This window comes from Protopterus annectens, chromosome 11.part0 (genome assembly GCF_019279795.1).
Source record: "Protopterus annectens isolate FY-2018-M chromosome 11.part0, PAN1.0, whole genome shotgun sequence".
In the NCBI taxonomy this organism is placed as follows: Eukaryota; Metazoa; Chordata; order Ceratodontiformes; family Protopteridae; genus Protopterus; species Protopterus annectens.
The window spans coordinates 1,374,366,594-1,374,391,810 of NC_056745.1; the positions used below are offsets into that span (position 1 = coordinate 1,374,366,594).

Sequence of the window (25,217 nt, forward strand, 5' to 3'; positions counted from 1 at the left end):
AAAAGAAACCTCAGTTAGCACCTATTACCCCTGTCAGTGAGGGACAAAGGTGGAATACCAGGGACAAATTTGTGGTTTTCCATCCACTCATCAACATTACCCTTCAAGAGGGTCAGCGAGGTACTCTGACATGTATGGGAAGTCTATTCCAGAGACGGGGCAGTCTCTGGGAGACAAGCCTGTCTCTCCAGCAGGTTTTGTTGATGTTGCATATCAGAACTATTGAGCGAGTAATGCACAAGGAGTTAGACTTACGGATATGGAGCATCTCTAGTAGGACAGGGTCCGATATTGTCTTGCAGGTGAGACACAGATCACCTCTGAGAAATCTGTATGATACCTAGTAAAGTGATAGTGATTTGAGCCTGTCCGCATAAGACAGGTGTTGGAGGCCATGGATTCTCTTTGTGAGGTATTTCTGTGGCCTTTCCAGTTGGTGCAGGTGTTTGGAGAGGCACATATCAAATGTTGCATTATTTTCAATTATAGGTCTAATGGGGGAGGAGTACAGAGAGGTAATAACCTCCTTTTTTCTGGATGCAATCCCTTTACTTATGAGATGAACCAAGTAAAAGGCTTTTCTGACCACTGCCGTCACATGATGGTCAAATGTGAGATTGTTGTCAACCTGAGTACCCAGGTCTCTCACCACGGGTTGTTTGCTTAGGGGGTTGCTGTTGATGTGGTAATCAGTAGGGGCTGTGTTTTTGCTGAACGGTATGATAATACTTTTTTTGCATTGAACTTAAGGCCACGACTTTGGCACCAGTTATTTGTAGCTGTGAGACCCTCTTATAATATGTTAATGTCATTTGGGGAGTCAATGACAGCACCCAACCTACATTCATCTGCAAATTTGGTCAGCCACAGGTCCTTGGTCTTTGCCTGGACCTCTGAGAAGTAGATGCCAAACAGTAGGGGTCCCAGGACAGATCCCTGGAGAATACCACTAGTGCTAGGTCTGCAGTCAGAGATGCTGGCACCTATTTTGACCTTGTGGGTCCTATTTGTGAGTCAGCTGGCCACCCATCTGATGAGATAGGGATCAACACCAAGTTGTGTCAGCTTTTCAATGATTCCTGAGTGAGGGATTGTATCAAAGGTCAAGGTGAGCTGTATGTACTGACTTTCCCTCATCCAGGGCCTTGGTGGCAGTCTCAAGGAAGTCAACTAGGTTCAATAGGCAAGATCTGCCCCTGATGAGTCTGAATTTGATGGGGTCGAGTGTTTGGAGATTGCCTATGTCCTTGTTTATGTGATCCGTAATAAAACGCTCCATGGCTTTACAGATCAGACTTGTCAAGCTAATGGAGCGATAGTTTCTCGGGTTAGTAGTGGCACCACCTTTGTGCAAGGGTTGACAATGGTGGTTCTCCACTCTGCTGGAATGAAGCCTGTAATTAGGCTGGGGTTGAATAGGGTGCTCAGTGGAGAAGCTAGTTCTTGCTGGAGATGGTGCAGAATACAGCCTGGGATATTATCAGGTCACATGGAAACTGTGTTCTTTGCCTTGGGTAGGGCCATTAACACTTGATCTACGAAGATGTGAGGTTTGGGACAAGTCTCAGGGATGTTGCTGGGCCTTTGGGGGGTGATAAGGGGGTGACAGTTGCTCTGACCCTATCAGCTAGTAGGTTGGCTAAGTCGACAGGATCAGTGTAAGTGGTACCATTAACTACTAATTCGGAACAAACCTGGACTTTGCCATGGAGGCTCCTAGCGTAACTGAAAAAGGACTTGTGGTTTCCCTTTGATTTGGAGGCTAGTTTCAGCTCATAATTAGTTTGGAGTTTTTCACTAGTGATCTAATTTGCTTGTTGAGGCAGAGGAGGGAGATTTTCCAATTTGGAATTTGTTCCTTTTTACCCCTGGACAAGAGTTCCTTCCTTTTGTTGTAAAGCCTGTTGATAGAGGATGTTCACCAGACAGGTTTGTGTTCCCTTGAGGAACAGGTTTTAGTTCCGTTGTGTATGGCTGAGTCCATGCAGTTGCACAGGGGCTTGTATACTGCACTGGCATACTGCTCAACATAGTTGTCTGCATCCTCTGAGGGGGGGGGGCATGGTGTGAAGCTGCTGATACCCTCCCTTAGGAGGGTGTAGTCAGCTTTTGAGAATTTTTTTAGTCTGGTTACGGCTGAGGAGGGGTTGGGTGGGATAGAAACTTCGAATGAGACAGACAGATGATCTGATCTCACCAGGTAAGAACTTACTGTGGCAGAGGTGCAGAGGTCACCAATGTTGGTGAGAACCAAGTCTAGTATGTTATCTCTCCTTATGGAGGATGAGACCAGCTGAGCTAGTGCGTTAGAGTTGATGAAGTCAAGGAATCGTTGAGTGAGTGCATTAGTGCAAGAATAGTTCACCCAGTCTATGGTGGGGTTGTTGAAGTCACCAAGGATTAGGGTATTAGGGGGTACCTTGATAAAATCATGTAGGTCCAGGTAGGAGGAGTACGTGTCCTGAGACATGGAGGGGAGTCTATCGCTGACTATAACTTGGATGGGTGTCTTGCCAACTGTCAGTTGCACTTGGAGTAATTCCAGTGCATCATGCTGGTAAACCAGTCTGGAGATGAACCTGTCTTTAATGAAGATAGAGATTCCACCACCCTTAGTCTTTCCAGCCTCATTTTGGGGTTGGAAAGTGTAGAATGAGGTATAGCCTGGTAAGGCAGGGGTACTCTCTGCAGCCCTGAACCAAGTTTCTGTGACTGCACAGACTTTGGCATCTTCCAGTGTGAGGAGACCCTCCAGTGAGTGCATTTTCAGATTAAGGCTCCTAGCATTGAGCAGCATGACCTTCAATTTCCTTTTTGGCAGATCTTTCATGTTGGAAGATTTGTCTTTGGGACATAGCCTAAAAAAGGCACAATTGGTGAGGCAAGAGTCGTGGCCAAGATCCGGAACCCAGGGGTGACAGGTGGAGGCCATCTCTGGCAAAGCAACAAGGCCTGTCAACCATGTCATCCCAGGCAGACAGATACCGGATCCCCTTGGAAAAGACACCAGAAACTAAGCCAATTGTTGAAGTCAGTCATTTTTTGTTGGTATTGTGGCATCATTCTTGGTGAAGGTAGGATGCTGTTTTTCTTCTGGATGAGACTGTTATAAATATTCCCTTTCTGAATAAGGATTTTCATTCAATTTCTAAAAAAGGATATTCCTTCCATTTCCAAATAAGTATTTTCAAAGTCGTATATCAATAAGAAGATATCCACACTGTTTTCAAGGTAAATAATTTTATGGTCTACAGACAGAAAAAATGATGATGGAAAGAGGAGTGGATCATTGAGAAAACTTTTCTACCCAGTGATAACCCATATGAGTATAGGGATCAATCTCAGAAGGCAACCTCATCTGAGAACCAAGCACTGTGAGAAACTTTAACTAAAGCTAATTTCAAAACTTGAGCTTCTCAGGTTCACTCATGCAATTATTTTACTGCATATTTTCCATACAACAGACTAACTAAATTTTCCTGCACTGAATTTCTCATGCAACTAATTTTTCACTGCAATCTTTTGCAGTAAATTTTCTAACATTGACATCTCTGCATGCCTTTCCATCACAGGATAGCCAAATTGCATAATACATAGTCATTCACAATTGATTTTGTCATTAATGGTGTAATAACAAAGTAAATTCAAAAACTTTTTTTGATTGCATAACATGCTCTCCACTAGTTCATGCTTGTCAATAAATATAATTTTCACATGCTTTTTCCCAGGAAAAATGTCAACCATTAGTTCCCTCCTGCATGTCTTTTGTTCATTCATCTCCTGTTGCAATGACCACATACTGACCATAAGCAGGCATAAGACTATTATCTTTTTCCTGGTGTCCTCAGATACTGTGTGAAGGAAGGAAGAAATAGAGAAATAAGACAAAGGGACTTGATACAGAGTGCAAAGAATGAAAATGTTAATGCATACTGCAGAAACAGGAGGAATGAGGGATATGACAAAGGTCCAAAATATGATACTAAGCAGTGTGTGGACAAGGGGATCCAGAGTAATGCCACAAGGAAAGAAAATATACGGCAAAGCTGAAGGGATCAGTTTTAATTAGATGTGAGGTAGTACTGTTTCATCGAAAACTCATGGAGGAAGTGGTAAGTTGAATACATGGGAGGGATTCAAGAGAAAATGGGCATCTGGAGAAGGGGTAGGGATAGGAGAGGCAACTGCAGTTTGCTAACTGAATCAAATAGGAAAGCTTGATAAGATCAGGTCTGCTTCATCTGTCCATCTCAATTCTATCTCCTAATTTAGATCTCACAAAAATCTGCAGGCTGTCTTTGTTAAACATACACTTCTTCTTTTGGCTTTTTCTGGTTAGGGGTCGCCACAGCAGATCACCTGTTTGCTCATGATTGGAAGTGGAGTTTTACAGTGTCGAGTTGCCAGCCTGGTGCCCAACCTTCCAAAGAAGGCACACACACACATGCACGCACTCACACCTAGGGCCAATTTAGAGTGTCCAGTCCACCTACAGCATGTCTTTAGGATGTGGGAGGAAACCCACGCGACCACAGGGAGGGCATGCAGACTCCGCACAGAAGGCACCCCAACCGAGGATTAAACTGGAGAACCTCTTGCTGTGAGGCAGCAATGCTAACCACTGCACCACCGTGGCCACCGCTTTGTTAAACATACACTAAGTTAGGTAATTAAGAACTCTACAAAAATTAGCATGTTGCTATCCTGTCCTGTATTATTAAACTATATTTCTTTTTAAATTTAGTATAATGCAAAACATTTGCAGTTACTGATATTGTGCTTAAACTGCCCTTTTTCAAATAGTTGAGTAATTATTTCAGAACTGGTATTTATGTCACTTTTATTTCACTTGTTTTCATTTTAGGGAACTGATGGATCTCCCGGAATACCTGGCCAGAAGGCAAGTACTCTTTGAAAATAATTGAACTTTCTAGATTTGAAGTTTAAGTAGAGACATTTTCCACAGAAGTGCTGTGCTGTTTTGCATGAAATGCATTTTATTGTATATTGTAAGTTAATTTCAGAGAATTCATCTTATTGCAGTGTGACAAATGGAAGACTATTCCAACCATCTATCCTCAACCCCTTTTCCCATTTTACACATGGGGTCAGGGTGTCACCTCCACAGTGACAGTCATCTCAAGGCAAGGTTTACACAGCCATGTGGCTAGCCCTGCCACAATAGTTCATTCACACCACTCACTTGCACTCACACTCTTACCTACAGCCAATTTAGAATGTCCAATATACCTACTGCATGTTTTTGGAATGTGGGAGAAAACCAGAGCACCCAGAGGAAACCCATGTGACCGCAGGGAGGACATGCAAACGTTGCAAAGAAGGCACCCCATCCAAGAATCTGAGAACTTCTTGCTGTGAGGCAACAACGCTAACCACTGCACCACTGTGGCCACCCTGTCTTGCAAACAATGTCTGACCAATTCAGTATGATACCATGACAGAATGTAAAAAAAACAACTTTTGTTGTTCCCATCTATCTTTCAAGATGTACTTGTGACTTGTAATGTTGAAAAACTTGCAGACAAATTGTTTATTCTACAACAAAAAGTTTGGTGTGCTGCTTCTTTTCAATTAAAACTAGTAAAAAGTTCCAAATATGCAAATAATATAAGTTGCTGTATTGTGGCTATTGCTGTATCAAAGGCATTTGTATACACACCTGCTTTCCATACAGAATTTTTTGTGCAAGGCAGTTAAGGCATTGTTATTGTAAGGGGTTAGCATGTCAATCAGATTAACTGATCATAATATTTAGCATGCGGGCATTGCATATGCTAACATTTACACTTATGAAATGGATCTGATTATGTTTACAGAGAAGTGATGAAAGGGAGTGACACCTTTCATAGTGGGAGATACAAAGAACTATTATAGACAACAAATGGCTATATCACTGTAGCCTGACAAAGATCATGGTTTTCACAACAGAAAATCTACATTTTTGGGGAGTCTGTTTGCAGCAAATATCAAACATCATCACATAAAGCTTATTAGTTTTCTTGAATCAATGTAGTAGTACATTGGAACTAGATGCACTGCAAACATTCTAATTTCACTTATCATTCGCAGGATTTAAAGAATATGGTATAAGGAAGTTTTATTTTTTTCTACCCAATCTGTTTTTAATACGTTTTTATGACTGTGGAGTTCGTCTGTTTAGGGAATAAAGGGGGGGGGGGTGTTCCCACATTGCAGGAGGGGGCAAGTTTCCTTTCAAAAATGGGCAAGTCAGCTGTGCAGCCTTTGAAGTGCTACTGTTTAGTGACAATGATCTGTAGGGGAGTTGGTTGTTTTTGCTGGGATTAACAACATTCATTAGACACGAGTTATCATAATGGACCTTTCATAAGTAGTAACAAAAGAAAAGCTGGAAACAGCGCACCAAAACCGCACTTTATTGTTGCACAAAAACCACTGTAAACAAGGTAATCCACAAGGCCTTTCATAAGTAACTAAACTTTCTGACTGATGACTTTACTGTTCAGTCCTGTTCATCTGGCCAGCTTTTACTGCTGCCAAAGCATGACCTTGCTCTTAGATTAACCTTCAGGAGAGTCAGCCTCTCCAAAGATTGATGCCATCTCTGAAGAGTTATGAGCACAAATATGATGCTAAACAGTATTCCAGGTGAGAGTGTATAGCAAGAGTCAGATACAGAACAGATTGTTTTTTCAGGGGTATTAAAATGTTCTTTAGAAGACTCATCTGGAGAATGTTTGGTAAAGAAGTGAAGTTTTCAGAATTTGTTATTTGCATTTGTACTGTAATTAAATATCACTGTTCTGTACTTGGTAATTCATACATTAATTTTGCAATACCACCTTTATCCAGCTTAATGTCTTTGTTAAGCCACACCCTATTCTGGCAAGCAATAGGCATAAACAAAGAAATAGTACTGAGTGGGACAGCAGTCCACTGCAAGATATGCTTATGACAAGCAGCACTATATCCATCTGAGAAGATGACCAATTTGCCTATTAGCATGGCTTTGGTATATGGGAGGAATAGGATGAAAAGGGCAACAACCTATATGGTCACAGAGAAGGCATGTGATTTTTGCACAGAAGATGCCTGCAGTGACATAGACAGGCAGGTGCACGCACACACACACACACACACACACACACACACACACACACACACACACACACACACACACACACACACACACTCTGACTAAGTCTAGCAATGTGGTATTGTGGTACATTTATAACTGTTGCCCTTAATTCTTATGTACAGTGTCCTTGGAGTTAATATATATATATATATATATATATATATATATATATATATATATATATATATATATATCATCATCAGGAATTTGCTGAGACGGCCCCCATTTTAGAATTATAGGGAAATGAAACACTCCTGCAAAAATGCTTTCATCATGAAAATAAACAAGTTTTAGAATTTGTCAATTTAGTGGTAGAAATGGAATTTATGTTTCAATCTTTTGGAGCCAAGAACCATGACATTCAGTGCTAAAACTATTCCTGCATTATTAATAATACATAAATGAATTATTGCATTTTCATTGTTTAGATTTTTTTTTCAAAAATGATCTTAAACGTTTTAGTGTAGATTAATAGCAATGTATATGGCAAGGTCTGTATTTGGCATCTTGTTCTTTACTGACTAAGAAGACATGCATTGCATTGCATTTATTTGTTGTGATTCAGAAGCCATGTGTTTTATTGGGTCTTCATTTGTGTTATGCTTTCTTAATTCATCTGCTAATAGGTTACTGAAGTGATATGTCCCACATTCATTGCTTCATGTACGTACTGCAGACACCTCATTAAGTTTTCACTTATTAATGAACAGGAACTGCATAATTTCAGACAGCATATGATCTAAGTTGTATATAATGGCTCTGTTTTATTTACAGGGAGAAAAGGGAGAACCAGGTCAAGAAGGACCATTGGGACCACGAGTAAGAACCTCTCCTTGTGTGCATTGTCTTATTTAACCGTTGACAGAATATGTTTACTAAATATTCTATTTTCTTATAGAAAGTGCTCAGTAATTTGACTTTTCCATTCATATGAATTGTCTTCTGAAATGCAATTTATTTTGGAAAAGTACATCATAAATCAGAGGGCTTTAAAATTACCTGAAATGCTGTTTTGGCGAATCTTGGAATTAGCCTTAGACTGTTGGATAGCTGGGCCTGGTATGTGATCTCTATGTTTTCTTTCTAAAATCCCATATAAATTACATCATTTTTTGACTACTTGTTACTTCAAACATACTGAATCTGATTAAATGTAACTGACATCTTTAAACAACCTTATATAAAGTCAGATCTGTATCCTGTTTCCTCCTTTCTCCTTTTTCATTACCAAGGTAATATGCATTAAATATGATTTGCACTTCATGGCACATTCATCTTTCTGTACTATAAAAGATAGTAATATCAGATAGCGCAACAGCCAAAGAAAATAATTTTGAGTTAAATTAAAGATTAAGCTACAGAGTTATGAAATGAAATATACTGAAGAAAACGCAATGCATCTGTGCAGTTAACAATATGTAAAGTTATGTGAAAACACTTACAGCATTACATTATCAGAAGAATCTCATACAGAATATAAATGGAAACAAGTTGAATCATACATAATTGTGTACTTTTCTTGAGGGTCTGGTACTTCTTTAAATAACAAATGGTGGCTGGAAAGAAAAGCAAATCTCTGTAAGTCAACTCTCGCAGGAAGTATTGTTCTTTAATCTAAAACTTCAAGGTCAAACTAGATGGGATCTTTGTGAATCTGATTTACTTTTCTGGAATATCAGCTTCAGTGAATGACATAAATGGAGAGCAGGTTATGCTGAGTGTCCTTTTAGAATTTTGAAAATATAACTTTGCTAAACATAATCTTCTATTATATACTAACAAACTTTTACCTCCTTTTGGAAGTCACTACACAACATTCAGGAGGTAAATAATCTGTCACAGCCCACCAGCAAAACAAATCAACAGATGAAAGTGAATTCACTATGGCTACCACTGAGACAACCCAATCAACTGCCATGATGCTAAGTGATGATATGCAATCTGAATAAAATGATTAAAAAAACAACCTACACTATCCACCTCAAAATAACAATCATTTTATGAGTAAAACATTCCTTCCAGTCCATGTAATCCTTGAAAACTGTTCCTCTTTATATCAACAATGCTCTTTTCTATTAAATCTTAAAAGCTGTGCTATCTTTTATTGGAACAATAACATTTATTATTACATACCACGCAAACCTAAATAGATTTTAAGAAACTAGAATCTGTGCAACTAGTAAAGAGAGTGTAAATAATTTTTAAAAAATATAGTTGCATAAATACATTAAGCAGTTGATCAAATTAATTCAAATGGAGATTTTATAGTAGGGTCAAGTTTCAGGTATCTGCAATTGCCCGATGCCAAATCCTTAGAGGTGGAATAAAGTCCAAAGCTGGTACATATACAGTTCCCTGGAAAGCAGAAATAAAAGGGAAACTAGTATGGAGCAAAAAGAAATCTATCGATCAGTGGCCTACACTTTTCACCAAATGAAGCCTTCCCGTGGCCAGTGACATCACAAGCAGGCAGGACAGCAAGCCTCCACGTAGTCCTGTCTTTTAATCAGTTAACATCCTTAACATATCTACATAATTTTCAAGGGTTAGTGCAAAGCTTAAAATAAATTGGATGATAGCATGGCAATCTGAAAAAAAAAATACTCTATGGAAAAACAGAAGTGTCAAGTGGAATGTAAAACTATCTAACAAACAAAAAGAATGGTACAGGAAGGTTCAGTATGATCTTCAAGCATTACTTATGCTTTGCTGTGCAATTCATTAGCATAATCATATAAACTGGTTAGAACCACAGAAACAGAGTCAGATCATGGACAAACAGGGCCCAAGGCAGTGGAATGGATGGGTACTCTCCCACAGCATAACCCCCCCCAGCAGCACCCCCACCCACAGCCATTCCAGTTTTCCATTACTTGGCTTCTTCTTCTTCTTCTTTCGGCTTTTCCTGGTTAGGGGTCGCCACAGTGGATCACCTGTCTGCTCATGATTGGCAGTGGAGTTTTACAGTGTCGAGTTGCCAGCCCAGCGCCCAACCTTCCACAGAAGGCACACACATGCACACACTCACACTTAGGGCCAATTTAGAGTGTCCAGTCAACCTACAGCATGTCTTTAGGATGTGGGAGGAAACCGGAGCACTCGGAGGAAACCCACGCGACCACAGGGAGGACATGCAGACTCCGCACAGAAGGCACCCCAGTTGAGGATCAAACCGGAGAACCTCTTGCTGTGAGGTAGCAATGCTAACCACTGCACCACCGTGGCTGCCCTTTTTTCCATTATTTGGCTATTATTCCCTAATTACCATAAATACTGTTCAAAGCTCAGTGTGCACACTACATTCTTTACTACAATGATTACAAATATTTGGATTTAATTTAAAACTTTTATTTCAAATTTTAATTGCACAAACAATGGGCGGCCACGGTGGTGCAGCAGTTAATGATTACAAATATTTGGATTTAATTTAAAACTTTTATTTCAAATTTTATTGCACAAACAATGGGCAGCCATGGGTGGTGCAGCAGTTAGTGTTGCCGCCTCAAAGCAAGAGGTTCTCTGGTTTGATTCTTGGCTGGGGTGCCTTCTGTGCAGAGTCTGCATGTCCTCCCTTTGGTCGCGTGGGCTTTCTCCAGGTGTTCCAGTTTCCTCCCACATCCCAAAGACATGCTGTAGGTGGATTGAATACTCTAAATTGGCCCTAGGCATGAGTGTGTGTGTGTGTGTGTGTGTGTGTGTGTGTGTGTGTGTCTTCCGTGGAAGGTTGGACGCCGGGCTGGCAACTCAACAATGTAAAACTCAACTGGCAATCATGTGCGGACAGGTGATCTGCTGTGACCACCCCTTACAGGGAAAAAGCCGAAAGAAGAAGAAGAAAAATTGCATAAACAATGATAGATATTTGCTAGAGAAAACAATATAGTATCACAATGAAAACAGGTTTAGCATGAACAATAAACTTCTCTGCCCTTGAAACTCACATTCATTGATTGAAACGGCATGGAAACAAAGCCATCCCTTACCCCATTATTATTTATACAAGTGATATATCACCTAGTACAGTACCCCTGGAACAATTTTTCCAATGGATTATGGTAGCATCAGGAATGGCATTGATCTGTTTGCTGATAATATCCTAGTGCTTTCGGATGACACTCAAGGAATGCTGCCCATTGCATGGGATGCCCTTAGTGCAGTACATTTCTGGTTATAAGTTAAATCCTGCTAAATCCAATTTATTGTATAAAATATAAATTATTCTCATGCAGAGAAGGAGAATTTCAAGTTGACTTTTATCCATCCTTCTTTCAAGTACTTAGGTACTTTGCTACCTCTGACTTCCAAGAAAACTAAGGAGATCAGTGTCCACTTAATTCAACAGCAGATGAATCAATCCTTAAATTAGTGGAAAACATAGAATGTTCTTTTTGAAATTAAGTTACTTTTAATTATGATGATATTATATCTCAGAGGTCTTTATATCATCCAAGGGGTTGCATTCAGTATTCCTTATAATTGATAATTATACACACTTGAAGATGTCTTGTGGAGGTGTTGAATACCAACAATTCATTAATGAGTTTGAGTGATTTCATATTACATCTGGGACTTCTTCAGAAACAACAAGAATAAAAATACTGGGTTTAAATACAAATGAAAGCAGGTTTAGGGTTCATGTGCCTGTTATGGCACCCTTCCTTTCCCCTTCAGAGTATCGAAATTGCAGATCATCGACCCTCTGGTCATCGAGGACCAGAGGATCAAAGTTCTGTAATACTGAACTCAAAACAACAAAAAAAAAATCTATAATGTGAAAACTTCTTATTTCACATTTTTGCAGGGGGCAAGCTCCCCTGCATCCCCCACACCCCCGGTACTAAAATATACCAACTCGGAGATCGCACTACAGTGAATAGAATGCCATGGAATGGGAAATTTACCATTCTCCTCACGGTAGTGCAACCTCTGAGTTGATATATTTAAGTAGCTGGGTTGTGGGGGTTGCGGGGGGGGGGGCTTGTCCCCTGCAAAAACTTACAAGTAGAGTTCCTATCTTTTTTTAATTTATTCTCCTTTCATGTTCAGTGTTGTAGAACATCAATCATCTCATCCTTGATGATGTGTGGTTCGATGTTCTGCAACTTCGAGCATTTGAAGTAGACTCCCTGTTATACACCAATTAAAACAATTAATTCAAAACTCTGCCAGATCCTTAGTTGCAGCATTTAAACTCTAGTAACTATAAAACCACAAAGATGTGAAGTTGTGCTAAATGTATGATACACATCTTGCTATGAAAACATTGTCTGTAATAAAAATGTATAAAAATATATAATAAAAAATATACATGTGTATGTATACACTGCCAAAACAGAAATTCATAGATATAAATGAACATGTAAATTGTTTATCTTAAAATATTATTAACATATATATATATATATATATATATATATATATATATATATATATATATATATATATATATATATATACTGTCATTTAACCTTGGCAGTTTTGTTACATTTAAACTTAGTTGCTAGACTATTCAAGTCTGATTTCCCAGGAGTCCTTGCTAACATCGATACTAATCTTTTCTAAACTAAAAAATAAATGTTATTTTAAATTATTGCATCCTTTTGAATGTCTATATAAGGCATTATTCAGGTCTTACCTTTTAATATCATATATATGCTCTCAAATTATTGTTGCTTAATAGGAAAGGCAGTTTGCCAGATCCATACTAGATTTTTCGAATTCAAAAAAAACAACACCATGAATTAAAACATTTAAACACATACATTAAAAACCTTATACATAGGCAGTTCTTAGGGGATGGTATAAGTTCAAGTGTTACCTAATAGGCACAGAGTACATGGTTTGATTCTTACCATTGGAAGGAAAATTGACTAGGCTTAAAATGTCCCACTAGGGCAGTACGTAACCTAAGAACCTATAAGTTCAAATACTTTATTAAGTAACATATTCAGCAATCTCAGGTTATAGGAGTTAAGCAGTTATTTGGCATCCTTTTTCTAAACTGTGCTATTTGAAGTATGATGGCAACAGCAAAGGTGACTTCCCTGTACTATCTACTGTTCCTTGGCCTCTACTTATGTTTTTACTATAAAAAGCAGGTAATACTCACTAGTTGACGGTGTGTGATGGTCAAAAAAAAAAAAAAAAACAGACAACACTGGGGAAGGGGAAACAATGTAATGTTAAGAATAATATTCCAACAAGTAGAGAATTAAAGTATAGCAACCCCCTATATACTTGAAATTGTGGTCATAGAGAGCCAGTTATATTAAATGATAAGTCATATTACTACAAAAAGAACACTTTTTAAGTATTTATTTATTTATTTAGTTAGTCATTTAAATTTATTAACTTGGGTAGAGCAGTCATCAAAACTGATCAATTTCAATTGTGATATACATAGCAATAAACGTTACAGTAATTAAAAAGTACTGTAAGAGCACAACTACAAAGCAGTCAAAGTATAATGATTAACCAGTAAGAGTACTATTGCAAAACACTTTTTATAGACTGTAAAATATACGTTCTATACATGTCGTATAGCAAATAGTTGACATTCAGTTGTAATGGAGTTCCAAAGGGATGGAAAGTACAGTTGTGTAAGGACACTTACCTTAACAGTAATTGTTCCCTTTAGTCACTGCTTCAGTAGCTTATAGGTGTATTGGCTCTATCCTGACAAGGTTATAACAGCTGTCATGCTTCTAAAGCCTTTATCTCCTTCCACACATGCAACCAGGCTGGTGGTGGTAAGACTTTTCTTGGGAGAAAAACAGCAGACTGGGTACCAAACTCTTCAGGACTTTCTGACAGCTGAAAGATAGGGAGACTTTTGTCCTGACAGAAGCAACAGAGTCAGGCCACTAAAAACATATTCCTATCTACAACAAAATAGGTACAAGGGGATTAAGGGAGGGTGTGCATACTGCACCATTGATTTAATTAAACATCTACCATTGTGGTAAGTACACCTTCACCACTATGTTCAGCTTATATTACTACTGCAGTTAACTTTAGCTATACAGTTACAGTCCCAAAGCTTATACAGTCTGGGAGAAGGTAGGCTAATGGGTCCAGAAGTGCCTGGAGAATGGTCCTAGCAAAGCCTGCTCTAAACCTGGAAATGGAATCCAGTTTGTAGTGCTTTATAAAGGTACTGTATGTACAGAGGACCAAGTAGTTGCTTTCAGAATGCTTTTGATATGCCTGATATGCCATTGAAGAAGCCAAGGCCTTAGTACTATGAGCCTTAACCCTGCTTGGAAGTGTTTTGTTATGGTGGGAGTAACAAAAAGCCATAGCAAGGGTCAACCATATGGAAATAATCTATTTTGACACTGATTGCACTTTGTTTTTCCCTTCATAGGAGACAAACAGCTGTTCAGATTCCCCAAGGGATTTATTCCTGTCAAGCTAAAACTAGAATTGCCTATGTACATCCACAGTATGAGCAACCCTTTATCCCTGGCTTTGAGGTTTTGGAAGGAAAACAGAAAGACTGATAGCTTGATTCAAAATAATCTCTGAAACCACTTTGGGCATGAATGAGGAAGTTCTTCTTAAAATAACCCAGTCTCAGTAAAAAGGCAAATAGGTTCCTCACACCATAACAGCCTGCAGCTCAGATACACTTCTTGCAGGTTTCAGAGCAATAAATAGCTCAGTCTTCCAAGTCATGAATCATAATCAGCCAGATGAGCTGATTCAAACAGAGACACAAACTTTTCCAGCAAAAAGTTAAGATCCCAAATAGGTGACCTGTTTTGTAGGTGATCTTACATGCAAAATCCCTTTTAAGAACAGCTGGAACAAAGACTGAGTTACTAGAGGACAAGCCATAGGCAGACATGCTGAAATGGATGAAAGATGAACCCTGATAAAGGAGTAATATAGGCCAGAGGATAGTAACTCAAACAAATATTCTAAAACCTGTGGTACTAAAATTCCAAAGGACCATGGTTCTTAGTGTAGCACCAACTAGCAAATCTCTTCCATTTGCTAATATAAGATTTCTGAATGGCAGCTTTCTTTACCTCCTTTAATACCTGTTGCATATCCTTAAAAAAGATGCCTAAATGTATTAAAACTTAATCATCTATGCAGCCAGTTGAAGTTGTTTGAGACTGGAATGCATCAAACTTACCCTGATCCAATGTGTGAGGAAGCTTGTGGTAATTGTCCTTGGCCAGTTCCATAAAAAGGAAGAAACAGTATTGTCTAGACCAAAGGGAGTCCTTCTAAATCTTCAGAATAACCCTGGATATAAGTGGAAAGTTTGGAAAAACATATAGGAACATTCCCTTCCAAGGCAATGAAAAAGCATCTATTTTCCTGGCCTGCCTACAAGGAGAGTTAGAGCAAAATTTGTTCAGCTGTCTGTTCTGAAAGGAGGCAAACAGATATACTTGAGGTACTCTCCACAACTGGATAGATTACTGGATGACTCCCGATTCAATTTCCAGTTCTGAGGATCTTTTCTGGTCTTGCTCAGCTTGTCTGACAGTACATCTTTATTTGACAGAGTGTAAACAGCTTGAAAGGTTAAAGATTGCCGATTTATGACCGCCCAAGATACCACAGACCCCCTGCACATAGGGTACAACCTGCTACCCCTGTGTTTGTGCACCCGATGTACCATATCACTATGGTGTTGTCTATGATCACCTGCAAAGGCCCTAGGGACCAGGTGAATAGATTGTACAGCATAAATAACAACTTGCAGCTAACATCTCTTTCACATGTATGTGCTTTGGCCAGTCTTGCTTTTTACCCCATGGACACAGCAACCAATGCAAATCCGATACTCATGTAAACTCCTAGATACAGATCCACTTTTGCCTGAGGAAGAAATGGTGTTTGCATGGAAGTTTCCAGAAGGCATCCTAGAAATACAAGTCTGACAGAATGAATTAAAGATGATTTTTTAAAGTTGATCTGGGCATCTAGTTTAATTAGGAGATTGTTTACCCATGTAAGACACTTCTAACACTTTAGAAAGACTCTATCAAAATAAATAAGTCACCTAAATAAGGAAAAATATAAATGTGTATTCTGCAATAGGTTATTTTAGGCACTAGACACTTTATGAACACCCTTGAAGAGGTAGACACTGAAAGAGTAATGTTAAGAATTGCTAATGCTAACTAGATACAGGTAACCTTGGAAAAATCTGGAGTGTGGTAAAGGAATGTGATGATAAGTATCTTTCAAGTCTAGTGTTACTAAAAAACTTTGAGAGAGAATAAGAGGAAACAAAGACTGTAAAGACACTATTTTAAATGTTGGCACTTTCACATACAGATTGAGAAAGGAAAGGTTGAGAAGTGATCTGCAAGATAGATCTTTCTTTGGCACCAGTAAAATTCTTGATTAAAACCCATTCCCCAGTAGTCTGGGAGAGCTGGTTCTATGACCCCCCCCAGGAGATAATCTGATTAATGACTGGATGAAACAGGGAGGTCTGAACTGGAGAGTGTGAGGAAATACCCTGAAAGGGAGGAGGGTTTTACCACTCTCACCTGTAACCTTTCTGTACAACTGTTAGAACTCAATTGTATGACACAACCTGATGTAAACAGGGAAGGTGGTGAACCAGACTCTGTGACAAATTTCAAGGAGTAGCAGGGAGGGAGGGAGAGGGAGGGTGAAAAATACTGCAATAGTCATTTTGTCTTATTTATTTATTTATTTATTTATTTATTTGCAGTTGGTTTACCAGGATAGTCCATTGGGCCAAAAGAACCCATTTTCAATGGAGTCCTGGGGAGAAAAGCTCCAAAAACAATTAGCAAGGTTACAATAAGGTATTTAGTTTCAATTATACAATTCCTATGGACTTGGAAATACAGTAGACTAGTGTACAAACATATACAAATATTACAATCTTGTATCACTGAAAACAATTTACAACATAGAAACTGAGAGGCTTTTACAACTTAGGGTGGGTTACACTGGAGATATCTTTCATACATTCAGGATGAGTAGCTTAATACAATCAAGAGAAAGGTATATGAGCTGACATAGAACCTTTCAATATAGAAACAGAGAATCTTTTCCATCAGAGGGTATATTTACACTAAGGTACCTTTAAGTATTCAGAAAAAGCTAATACAAGCAAGAGCAAGATCTATGAGTTTAGGAGAGTAAGTAGAAATTCTCATTATGAATAGGGGAGGAGAAGTGAAAATTCTCAGTATGAGGAGATTATGTTGGGTGGGAGCAGGAGCACTCTCACTGGGAAATTAGGTGTGAGTGAAGGGATTTTTTGAATGAGAAGTGATTTGTGATGGTACGAATGGATGGGGGTAAGGAGTTCCAGAGACGAGCAAGACTGTAGGATAAGAGATTTTTTCCAGGGGGCCGAATTGGTTTATGCAGTTCAATTAAGTTTTGGTTGTTAGATCTTAGAATTCTATCAGGGAGGTGCATTTGGAAGGTAGAGGAAGGGGATGGGCAGAGGGAGGGATTGAAGATGAGTTTGTGTGCAAGAGTCAGTTGGGCGTAGGTGAGGTGATTGGGTAGTTCTAACCAGTTTAGTTTGTGGAGAGCTGAACAGTGCTGTGAGGAGGACTTATGGGAGGTAGCAAACGTGACAATTTTGTTATAGCAAGAGGAGAGTTGTGTTTTGAGAGAAGATTGTAGGTTAGTTAGAAGTGGGGCTCCATAGAGGAGGGATGGGATGAGAAATGTGGTAGATAGGGTGAGTTTAGTGGAGGGTGTAAGATAATGATTCTGTCTGTAGAGCATGCCGAGTTTTTGGTGGGGTTTTTTATATTTAGTTGAAGATGGGAATTGAATTTAAGCTGACTATCAATTTGGACCCCAAGTAATTTGGCCTCAGATACCAGTTCTAAGGGTGTATTGTTGTGACTAGTAATAGTGAAATTACTTGGATTGAAAAAGGTAGCTTTAGAGGGGGTGAATACCATTACTTTGGTTTTGGAGGCATTGAGTACAAGGTGATTTGTTTTCATCCATTGTTCGGTGGTTGAGAATGCATGTTGAGTAAGCATTAGCAGTGTGGGGATGGAGGTAGAAGAGCAGATTATAGTTGAATCATCTGCGTATTGGATAATTTTAGTTGAAGGGATAGAGTTATGGAAATCATTTATGAATATATTGAAAAGCAGGGGACCCAGTATAGATCCTTGGGGAACACCGGTTGGGGTGTTGATGAAAGGGGAGGTGGCTTTTTTCCATCTCACTGCCTGATATCTATTGGATAAGTAGCTAGTGAACCAGTTCAGAGAAGAGGGTGACAAGTTAAGCTTGGAGAGTTTAGTTAGTATTAAATTGTGGGATATAGTATCAAAGGCTTTAGAGAGGTCTAGTAGGAGGGTAGAGACAATGTGTCCTGTGTCCCGGGCTTTGTTCACAGCTTCCAGGAAGGAGAGTAGGGCAGTCATAGTACTGTGTCTTGGTCTGAAACCATGTTGTGTTGGAGTTAGTAGGTTATTCTCTAAGAGGTATGGTAGGAGTTGTAGGTGAATACACTTTTCTAAAAGTTTAGAGATAGGAGATAGAATAGCAATGGGACGGAAATTAGTAATATTGTTATTGATGCCTCCTTTGTGCAATGGAACAACAAAAGCCTTTTTCCAGATTTGGGGTACCAAGCTTTCTTGAATGGAATGGTTGATTAAAATGCTGATGGGGTAGGCAATGGCTTCAGCAGCTATACTGAGAAAGTAAGAAGGAATGTTATCAGGGGCATTAGAGCATGGTTTTAGTTTCTGCAGTAGTTTTTTTATGGTGGATGTGGGTATAGGTTTTAGTGAGAATGGTGGGGGGAGGGGGGAGAATTTCAGAATGTTGATGATGGAGTGGAGATAGGGGGATGAGCAGTGATGAGGGGTGAAAAGTTGGTAGGGGAGGATTAGGGTGTAGTGGGGGGTATGATGGGGTTTGAAGATGAAAAGGATGAGGTTAGTATGGAGATAGAATCAATGAAGAAGTTGTTGAATAGAGTGGCCAAGTCTATGTCAGGAGTGTTAGGGTCTGGGCTCGGGTTATCTGGTTTGTTGGGATTGAGGAGGGTAGACATGCATTTCCAAAATTGTTGAGGGTTTGTTTTGTTGTTGTTTTGGATTATGGAGAAGTAATTTTGTCTATCGGAGATGATGTGTTTTGTATTCGTTATGGGCTAGGGGAGTCCTATGTTTCTGATATGATGAGCATGCCTTATCTCTAAGGTGCATAGTTACTAGTGTGTTTTTTGTTAGCCAAGGGGCAGTTTTGTTTTTTATTCATTTTGTTTTTATGGGGGCTTGTTGCTCTAAGAGGTTTAGGATAGTTGAGTTAAAGTGGGCGGCAGCCTGTTCCAGGGGTAGAATTTTTAGGGTGTACCAGTTGATTGCTTTTAGAGAGTTGGAAAAAGTAGTGGGGTTAAAGTTTTTTTGGCAGCGAGTAGAAATAAAATTGTGAGTAAGATGTAGGGGTGAAGTTAGTCGGTGTGTGAATGTGGGCAAGTGGTCACTAAGGGAATCAGGCAGGGTGCCACTATGTGAGAAATAATGAGGGTGGGAGACTAATATCTAGTCTAGGATACTATCACTGGTGAGGTTTTTTGAGGGTTGAGTTATGGAGTTGATCAGTTGAGAAAAGTTGTAAAGATTAATGTTAAGTGGATTTGTGGGAGACTGTATTGCAGACCAATTAATATTCATGTCACCCATAAGTATAGTTTCATTGTTCATGAGGAAGGTTCTCTCTTTTTTTCTTGGACCATTCATGCTACTTTTTCTTAACATGGGTACTTGCTGACATTGTTTGTTTGGCTTTGTGAAAAATGAACCAAATACTTTCTTAGAGTACTGAGAAAAAATAAGTGACCCCTGAATTAACATATGTCTTTCAACAAACTGTTTGAGAACCTGCGTAGCAGAAAGACCAAACAAAACCACTTTTTTAAAGGAACATTTAAGATTACAGTTTTAACATCTTCGGAAAACCTCAAATTATGTATCCTAGCAAAACACCTCACTACAGTAACAGGAGCTGCTGCCCTGGATACTGAATCAGCATGCACATTTTATAGAATGGTTAGATATAAATCATTCTCATTGCTGAGGTAGCCTTTTGGCTATATGGCTTATCTTCTGCCTAGGATACAACAACTGTCCAGTTTCACAAAGATCTGGTTACCTCTCACTCCTTCACCCTGAGGTTACCTCTCACTCCTTCACCCTGAGGTTACCTCTCACTCCTTCACCCTGACTGCTGATTAGATAGCCCAGAGGAGGAAAATCAGCAGTCAGAGTGAAGAAATCTTCAGTACTTTCTTGCTGCCTTGGGAGGAAGAAACTGAGGTTTCACAGGAACATTAATAGTTCCTGAGGCTTCATTTCTCACAGATAAGTTCCCAGAGGGGATCCTTCCACACAGAAATTGTTGCCCTTTTAAGAAAATATTAATATATTTTATTTAGTGACTAGAAACAGTATTCCCCCTTTAAGAAACCAGGCATTTTTTTTCACAATATCAGAAGTTTCCTGTCAAGAACTGCTGTTTTTAGCTATGGGCTTATTTTTGGTTTGAGAGCTATTTTTGTGGTAAAAGTGTACTGCTTATGCAAACTTCTAGACTTTATACATGAATTTAAGGATTGGGAAGTATTTTAAATGGGTAAAAAATGATGTAAATACTTTCTGATTATGTACACTTCGTGGCAACCCACTTGTAATTTTTTCTGTCAGCATGCATTGTGGTCAAATGCTTTATTTCTGAAAGGGTTTTCTGTATTTTACTTTTATTTTTAAAGAAAAGGGGACTGTGTGGGTATGAGTAAGTGTATGTGTGTGTGTGTGTGTGTGTGTGTGTGTGTGTGTGTGTGTGTGTGTGTGTGTGTGTGTGTGTGTGTGTGTGTGCTGTCTGTGAACACTTGTGTGACAACTTACCTTCCGCATGATTAATTTTCAGCATTGCTTATAGCACTCAGACCTTTTCCTTGGTTACAACATGGATACCTACTGCAGTTCTGCAGGATCTTCTCCCATTGTACCTAAAAATAGAAACAACACAATAAGGAGCTCTTCCTGCCACACATGGCTCACACAGTGTCTCAGCCATTATTGAGTGAATCTGCCGTGGGCCGCTGGTGTTCCCGCTGGTGTTCCTCAGACCACTCACTTTCTTGTCTGGTTCTTCTGGTATAGTCCTTTCAGCCACCATGGACTGACTTGTCAGCCATGCTCTTTTCATCTGTTCCAGTGTCCAGTTCAGGCATAGGAGAACCATCTTCTTTGGGTCGGAGAGACAGTCCAGGGGATGCTTCTCTAGGTAACCAAGGAAAGAGACTTCTTGACATGGCTGATGTGCCATTTCCTAGTCATTCTTCTTCCAGTGTATTACCTGCACAAAAAAAAAACAGAATGTTAGACATTACTTATCTGAAGGCATGGTGTCAGTTCATAAGTTCATAAAAATAATTTCCTTACCTTAGCCAGGCAATTATTACAGTTTGTTAATCCCGATGTTCAGAAATCCTTAACTAAGGTGAACATCACTCAAGAAATTCCTGAGGAAAATGTCGGTGGATTCTGATGTAGACAGAGACAGGGTTTCTCTTCATGAAGCGTCACAATCAATAACTCTGATTTAGAGAAAACTTGCTCCTTTCCACCTCATTTGGAGGAATTGTCTTTCTCTAAGACTGTTACCAGGATGGATAAGGTATTTTTGGGGAACAAGTGGATGCTCCACTAGAACTGAGGAGATAAGATCTTACCCTACTTTAATATACCCCAAGAATTTATCCTGACTTTACGAACACTATATAACAACCCTTATACAACTTTATATATAAATAAAACATGGTCTAACAGAATTCAAATCAGAAATGGTACACGGCAGTGATGCCCTCTATCTCCCCTATTATTTAACATATATTTAGAACCCCTTTTCTTAAACATCAAACAAAATATTTACCACAATGCCCCAGTAATTTGTAATACAAAAATCTCCTTGTCGGCTTTTGCAGACGACCTTAACATATACTGTACAACTCCAATATCGGACACTCAAAAAATACTATCCGCTATTAATGATTTTTCACTAATATCAAACTATAAAATAAACCTTAAAAAAAACAATATCTTTCCCTTAAGAACTCCAAAACCTTTCTCACTTTTACCACTGGTAGGAAAAATTAATCCTGAGGAAAAGATCAAATATCTAGGAATTACATTCTCTACAGATAACAAAAATTTTTATCTTAATAATATTAAACAAAACTGGGAGCACATATCATGTGATTTAAAGAGATGGAAAAATCTGAAATTACCGACATTAGCAAAAGTGTCGATCATTAGAATGAATATTTTACCCAGATTATTATACATTTTTATGTCTGCTCAGATACTAATACCCAAGAAATTTTTTAAACAAATTCATACTGAATTTGCTAAGTTTGTATGGGATCCAAAAAAAAGTAGAATATCTTATGATAAATTGATGACCCCGAAAAGTAGAGGAGGATTAGATCTACCTAATTTTGAAAACTACTACTTAATCATAAATGCCAATAGAACACTAAGAATTGCAAACTATGACTCACAAAGTAAAAATTGGTTCCCATGTTGGTTAAGACTGGGTTTTAAACATATAGAAAGTTTGAACATAAACCCCAAAGCATTCCCTTTTTTAAATAGTGAAAACATTACAACATATAATCTAATGGAACACATTAAAAACTATATATCATTAACACAAAAACTCTTTAGATCAGTAAATCTCTTCCATCATATGTTAATCCTGCAACCTATTCATAAAAATCCTAACCTGAAAATCAATAATCAACTAATAGATCTGGAAAGGTTCCCACTTATAACTAACTTAACACTACAAGATATATACCCATATCTTAATGGTTCTGCTCATGAATTAAGACATCAACTGGGCCTTCCTAAATCATATCTATTGATTTTGAGACAGATCAAAGAAATGTCTACAAGTTATCTTCAAAACATATCCATCAATAAAGATGATCTAATGAAATGTGTTACATTATGGCAAGCCCTTCTTCAAAATAGGAAATTTATAACATGTTCATACAAATTGTTAAAAGACATGAAATTTCAAGACCAGCTACTATTGTCTAATTATTGGAGGGAAAAATACCATCTACTGAGGAAAATAAAATACTACAAGCATTCAATTTAACGATAAAATCTATTTCCCTTCAGAAGCTAGCTTTCACTCAACTCATGATATACAATAATGCATATTACACGTGCCTTAGCCTGCATAAATTTAACCCTAAAAACTCACCAAAATGTCCACATTGTAAAGATGAAACTGCTGACCTTTTGTATATGTTCTGGAGCTGCAAATGTATATTTAAACTTTGGAATTCCCTGAAACTACAATTACAAAAAATGGGATACCAAGCTTCAATGCTTACTTGGGAATTTACAATTCTACATATCCCTCCAAACAACCTATCTAAAACCCAAATGACCACCCTAATTAATATCTTTCTACTAATGAAACTTTACATAGCTACAAACTGGTTAACCCCATCTAAAACTTCATGGGAAAATTTTAAGACATTAGCGATAAAACATATATTAGCCCACAAGTTAATACTAAACAAACAAAACAATAATCCATATAATCTGAAGTTACGGGAACAGATCTTCAATATCATTCTGGCATAAAATTTTGGCCAAGAAAACTTATCAGCTTACATCATGGGAACAGATCATGTTTTAGAAACCAATATTCTAAGATATTAACCCTGGAGGAAACAACCTTTTTTCTCTACCACTAAGAAAAAAATATGAAAGCATTCATGTAAATAGTGTAAATATGTTTTAAATATATTGTTGTTAGTACTACCTTAATTATCACCAGTTTACTCTCTTGTGAGTGTTTTGTTGTGGAAAATAATGAAAAACAGTAAAGAAATATTATGGAAAAAAAAAAGAACTGAGGAGATAATATGACATGTTACAAGTGAATGTGACACATTGTACACCTATCTATCTCATTTTGCCAGCCTTGGAGGATGAGTTTAATGCTCCATGTAAAAATTCTGACTGCCAGCCTTTAGTCCTGAAAGAGACAAAGAGACTATAAAGTGCTTCAGACTAAGAAATTGTTGTTTTTTCATCTTAGATGATTAGAAATACATGGACCCAGCATCTTCATCCTCTGCAATTTTAGATTTTAATTTTGGGCCTGGTCAAATAGGAACTGCACTGGTGGAGACAACAGATATCTCTGAATCCAGGTCTCCCCTTCTCTCCTCAGACACCAAGACAGTCTATAACTACAGATGCCTCAGATTTTGCTTGTGGAAGAGTCCCTAAGGGGGATAGAGGTGCAAGGCCTATGGAATTCCTGAGACAGACCAAAGCACATACATGTCAAAGAGATATTGGCTGCAATCCATGTCTTAAAATTCCTTCATCATCTATGATTCCCTGGACCTCTTCAGGTGGTTTCACACAATGCCACAGTGATGCGGTACATAAACAATTAGAGGGTTCAAAGTCATACCATCTATACTGGTTAGCTATAATAGCTTGAGAGGTAGATCTACAGTATTCCTCAACCCTCCAAACATTTGCATTTTGTCAGCGCAAAATATTTCGACAGGCAAGCTGACCATAACCAGGACAGACACTCATGAATTGAAACTGAATAAGGGGTCTTCCAAGCATTTAGCCTGTTGTGAGGGGCACCACAAAATGATCTGTTTACCTCCTTTCAAAACAGACAAGAGAACAAAGTCTGCTTCAGGGCTTCTTGCACCTGGAAAATAGATGCATTTTCATTCCCATGGTCAGGAATGCTCCTTTATGCATTTTAACCCTTTTTACTGGTACACAGAGTAATTCAGAAGAGTTAGAATGATTCCTCAAAAACCTTTGTGGCGACTTCATTTTAGCTCAGGCAACACTGATTTTCCCTTCTTACAGAATTGGCCAAGACCTGTTACCACAATCTTTCTCACAGACTGGACTAACTCATACACAGTAGGGGGAGTCTGATACACGCCAGTCTCCAGCAACTTCATCTAACTGTCTGGATTATTCAATTTTGATTTCTTTTAGGTACCTCTTTCATGAGGACATGC

General features: G+C 38.5%; 1 protein-coding gene across 1 annotated transcript in view; it reads left to right on the plus strand.

The window, feature by feature from the left end:
* Window positions 1-25,217, plus strand: part of LOC122815075 — a 3,014,144-nt gene that overhangs the window by 640,713 nt on the left and 2,348,214 nt on the right. Inside the window, exons 37-38 of the mRNA XM_044087319.1 lie at window positions 4,865-4,900; window positions 7,913-7,957. Of these exons, the coding sequence (XP_043943254.1) occupies window positions 4,865-4,900; window positions 7,913-7,957 (81 nt within the window). The remainder of the gene's footprint in view (window positions 1-4,864; window positions 4,901-7,912; window positions 7,958-25,217) is intronic.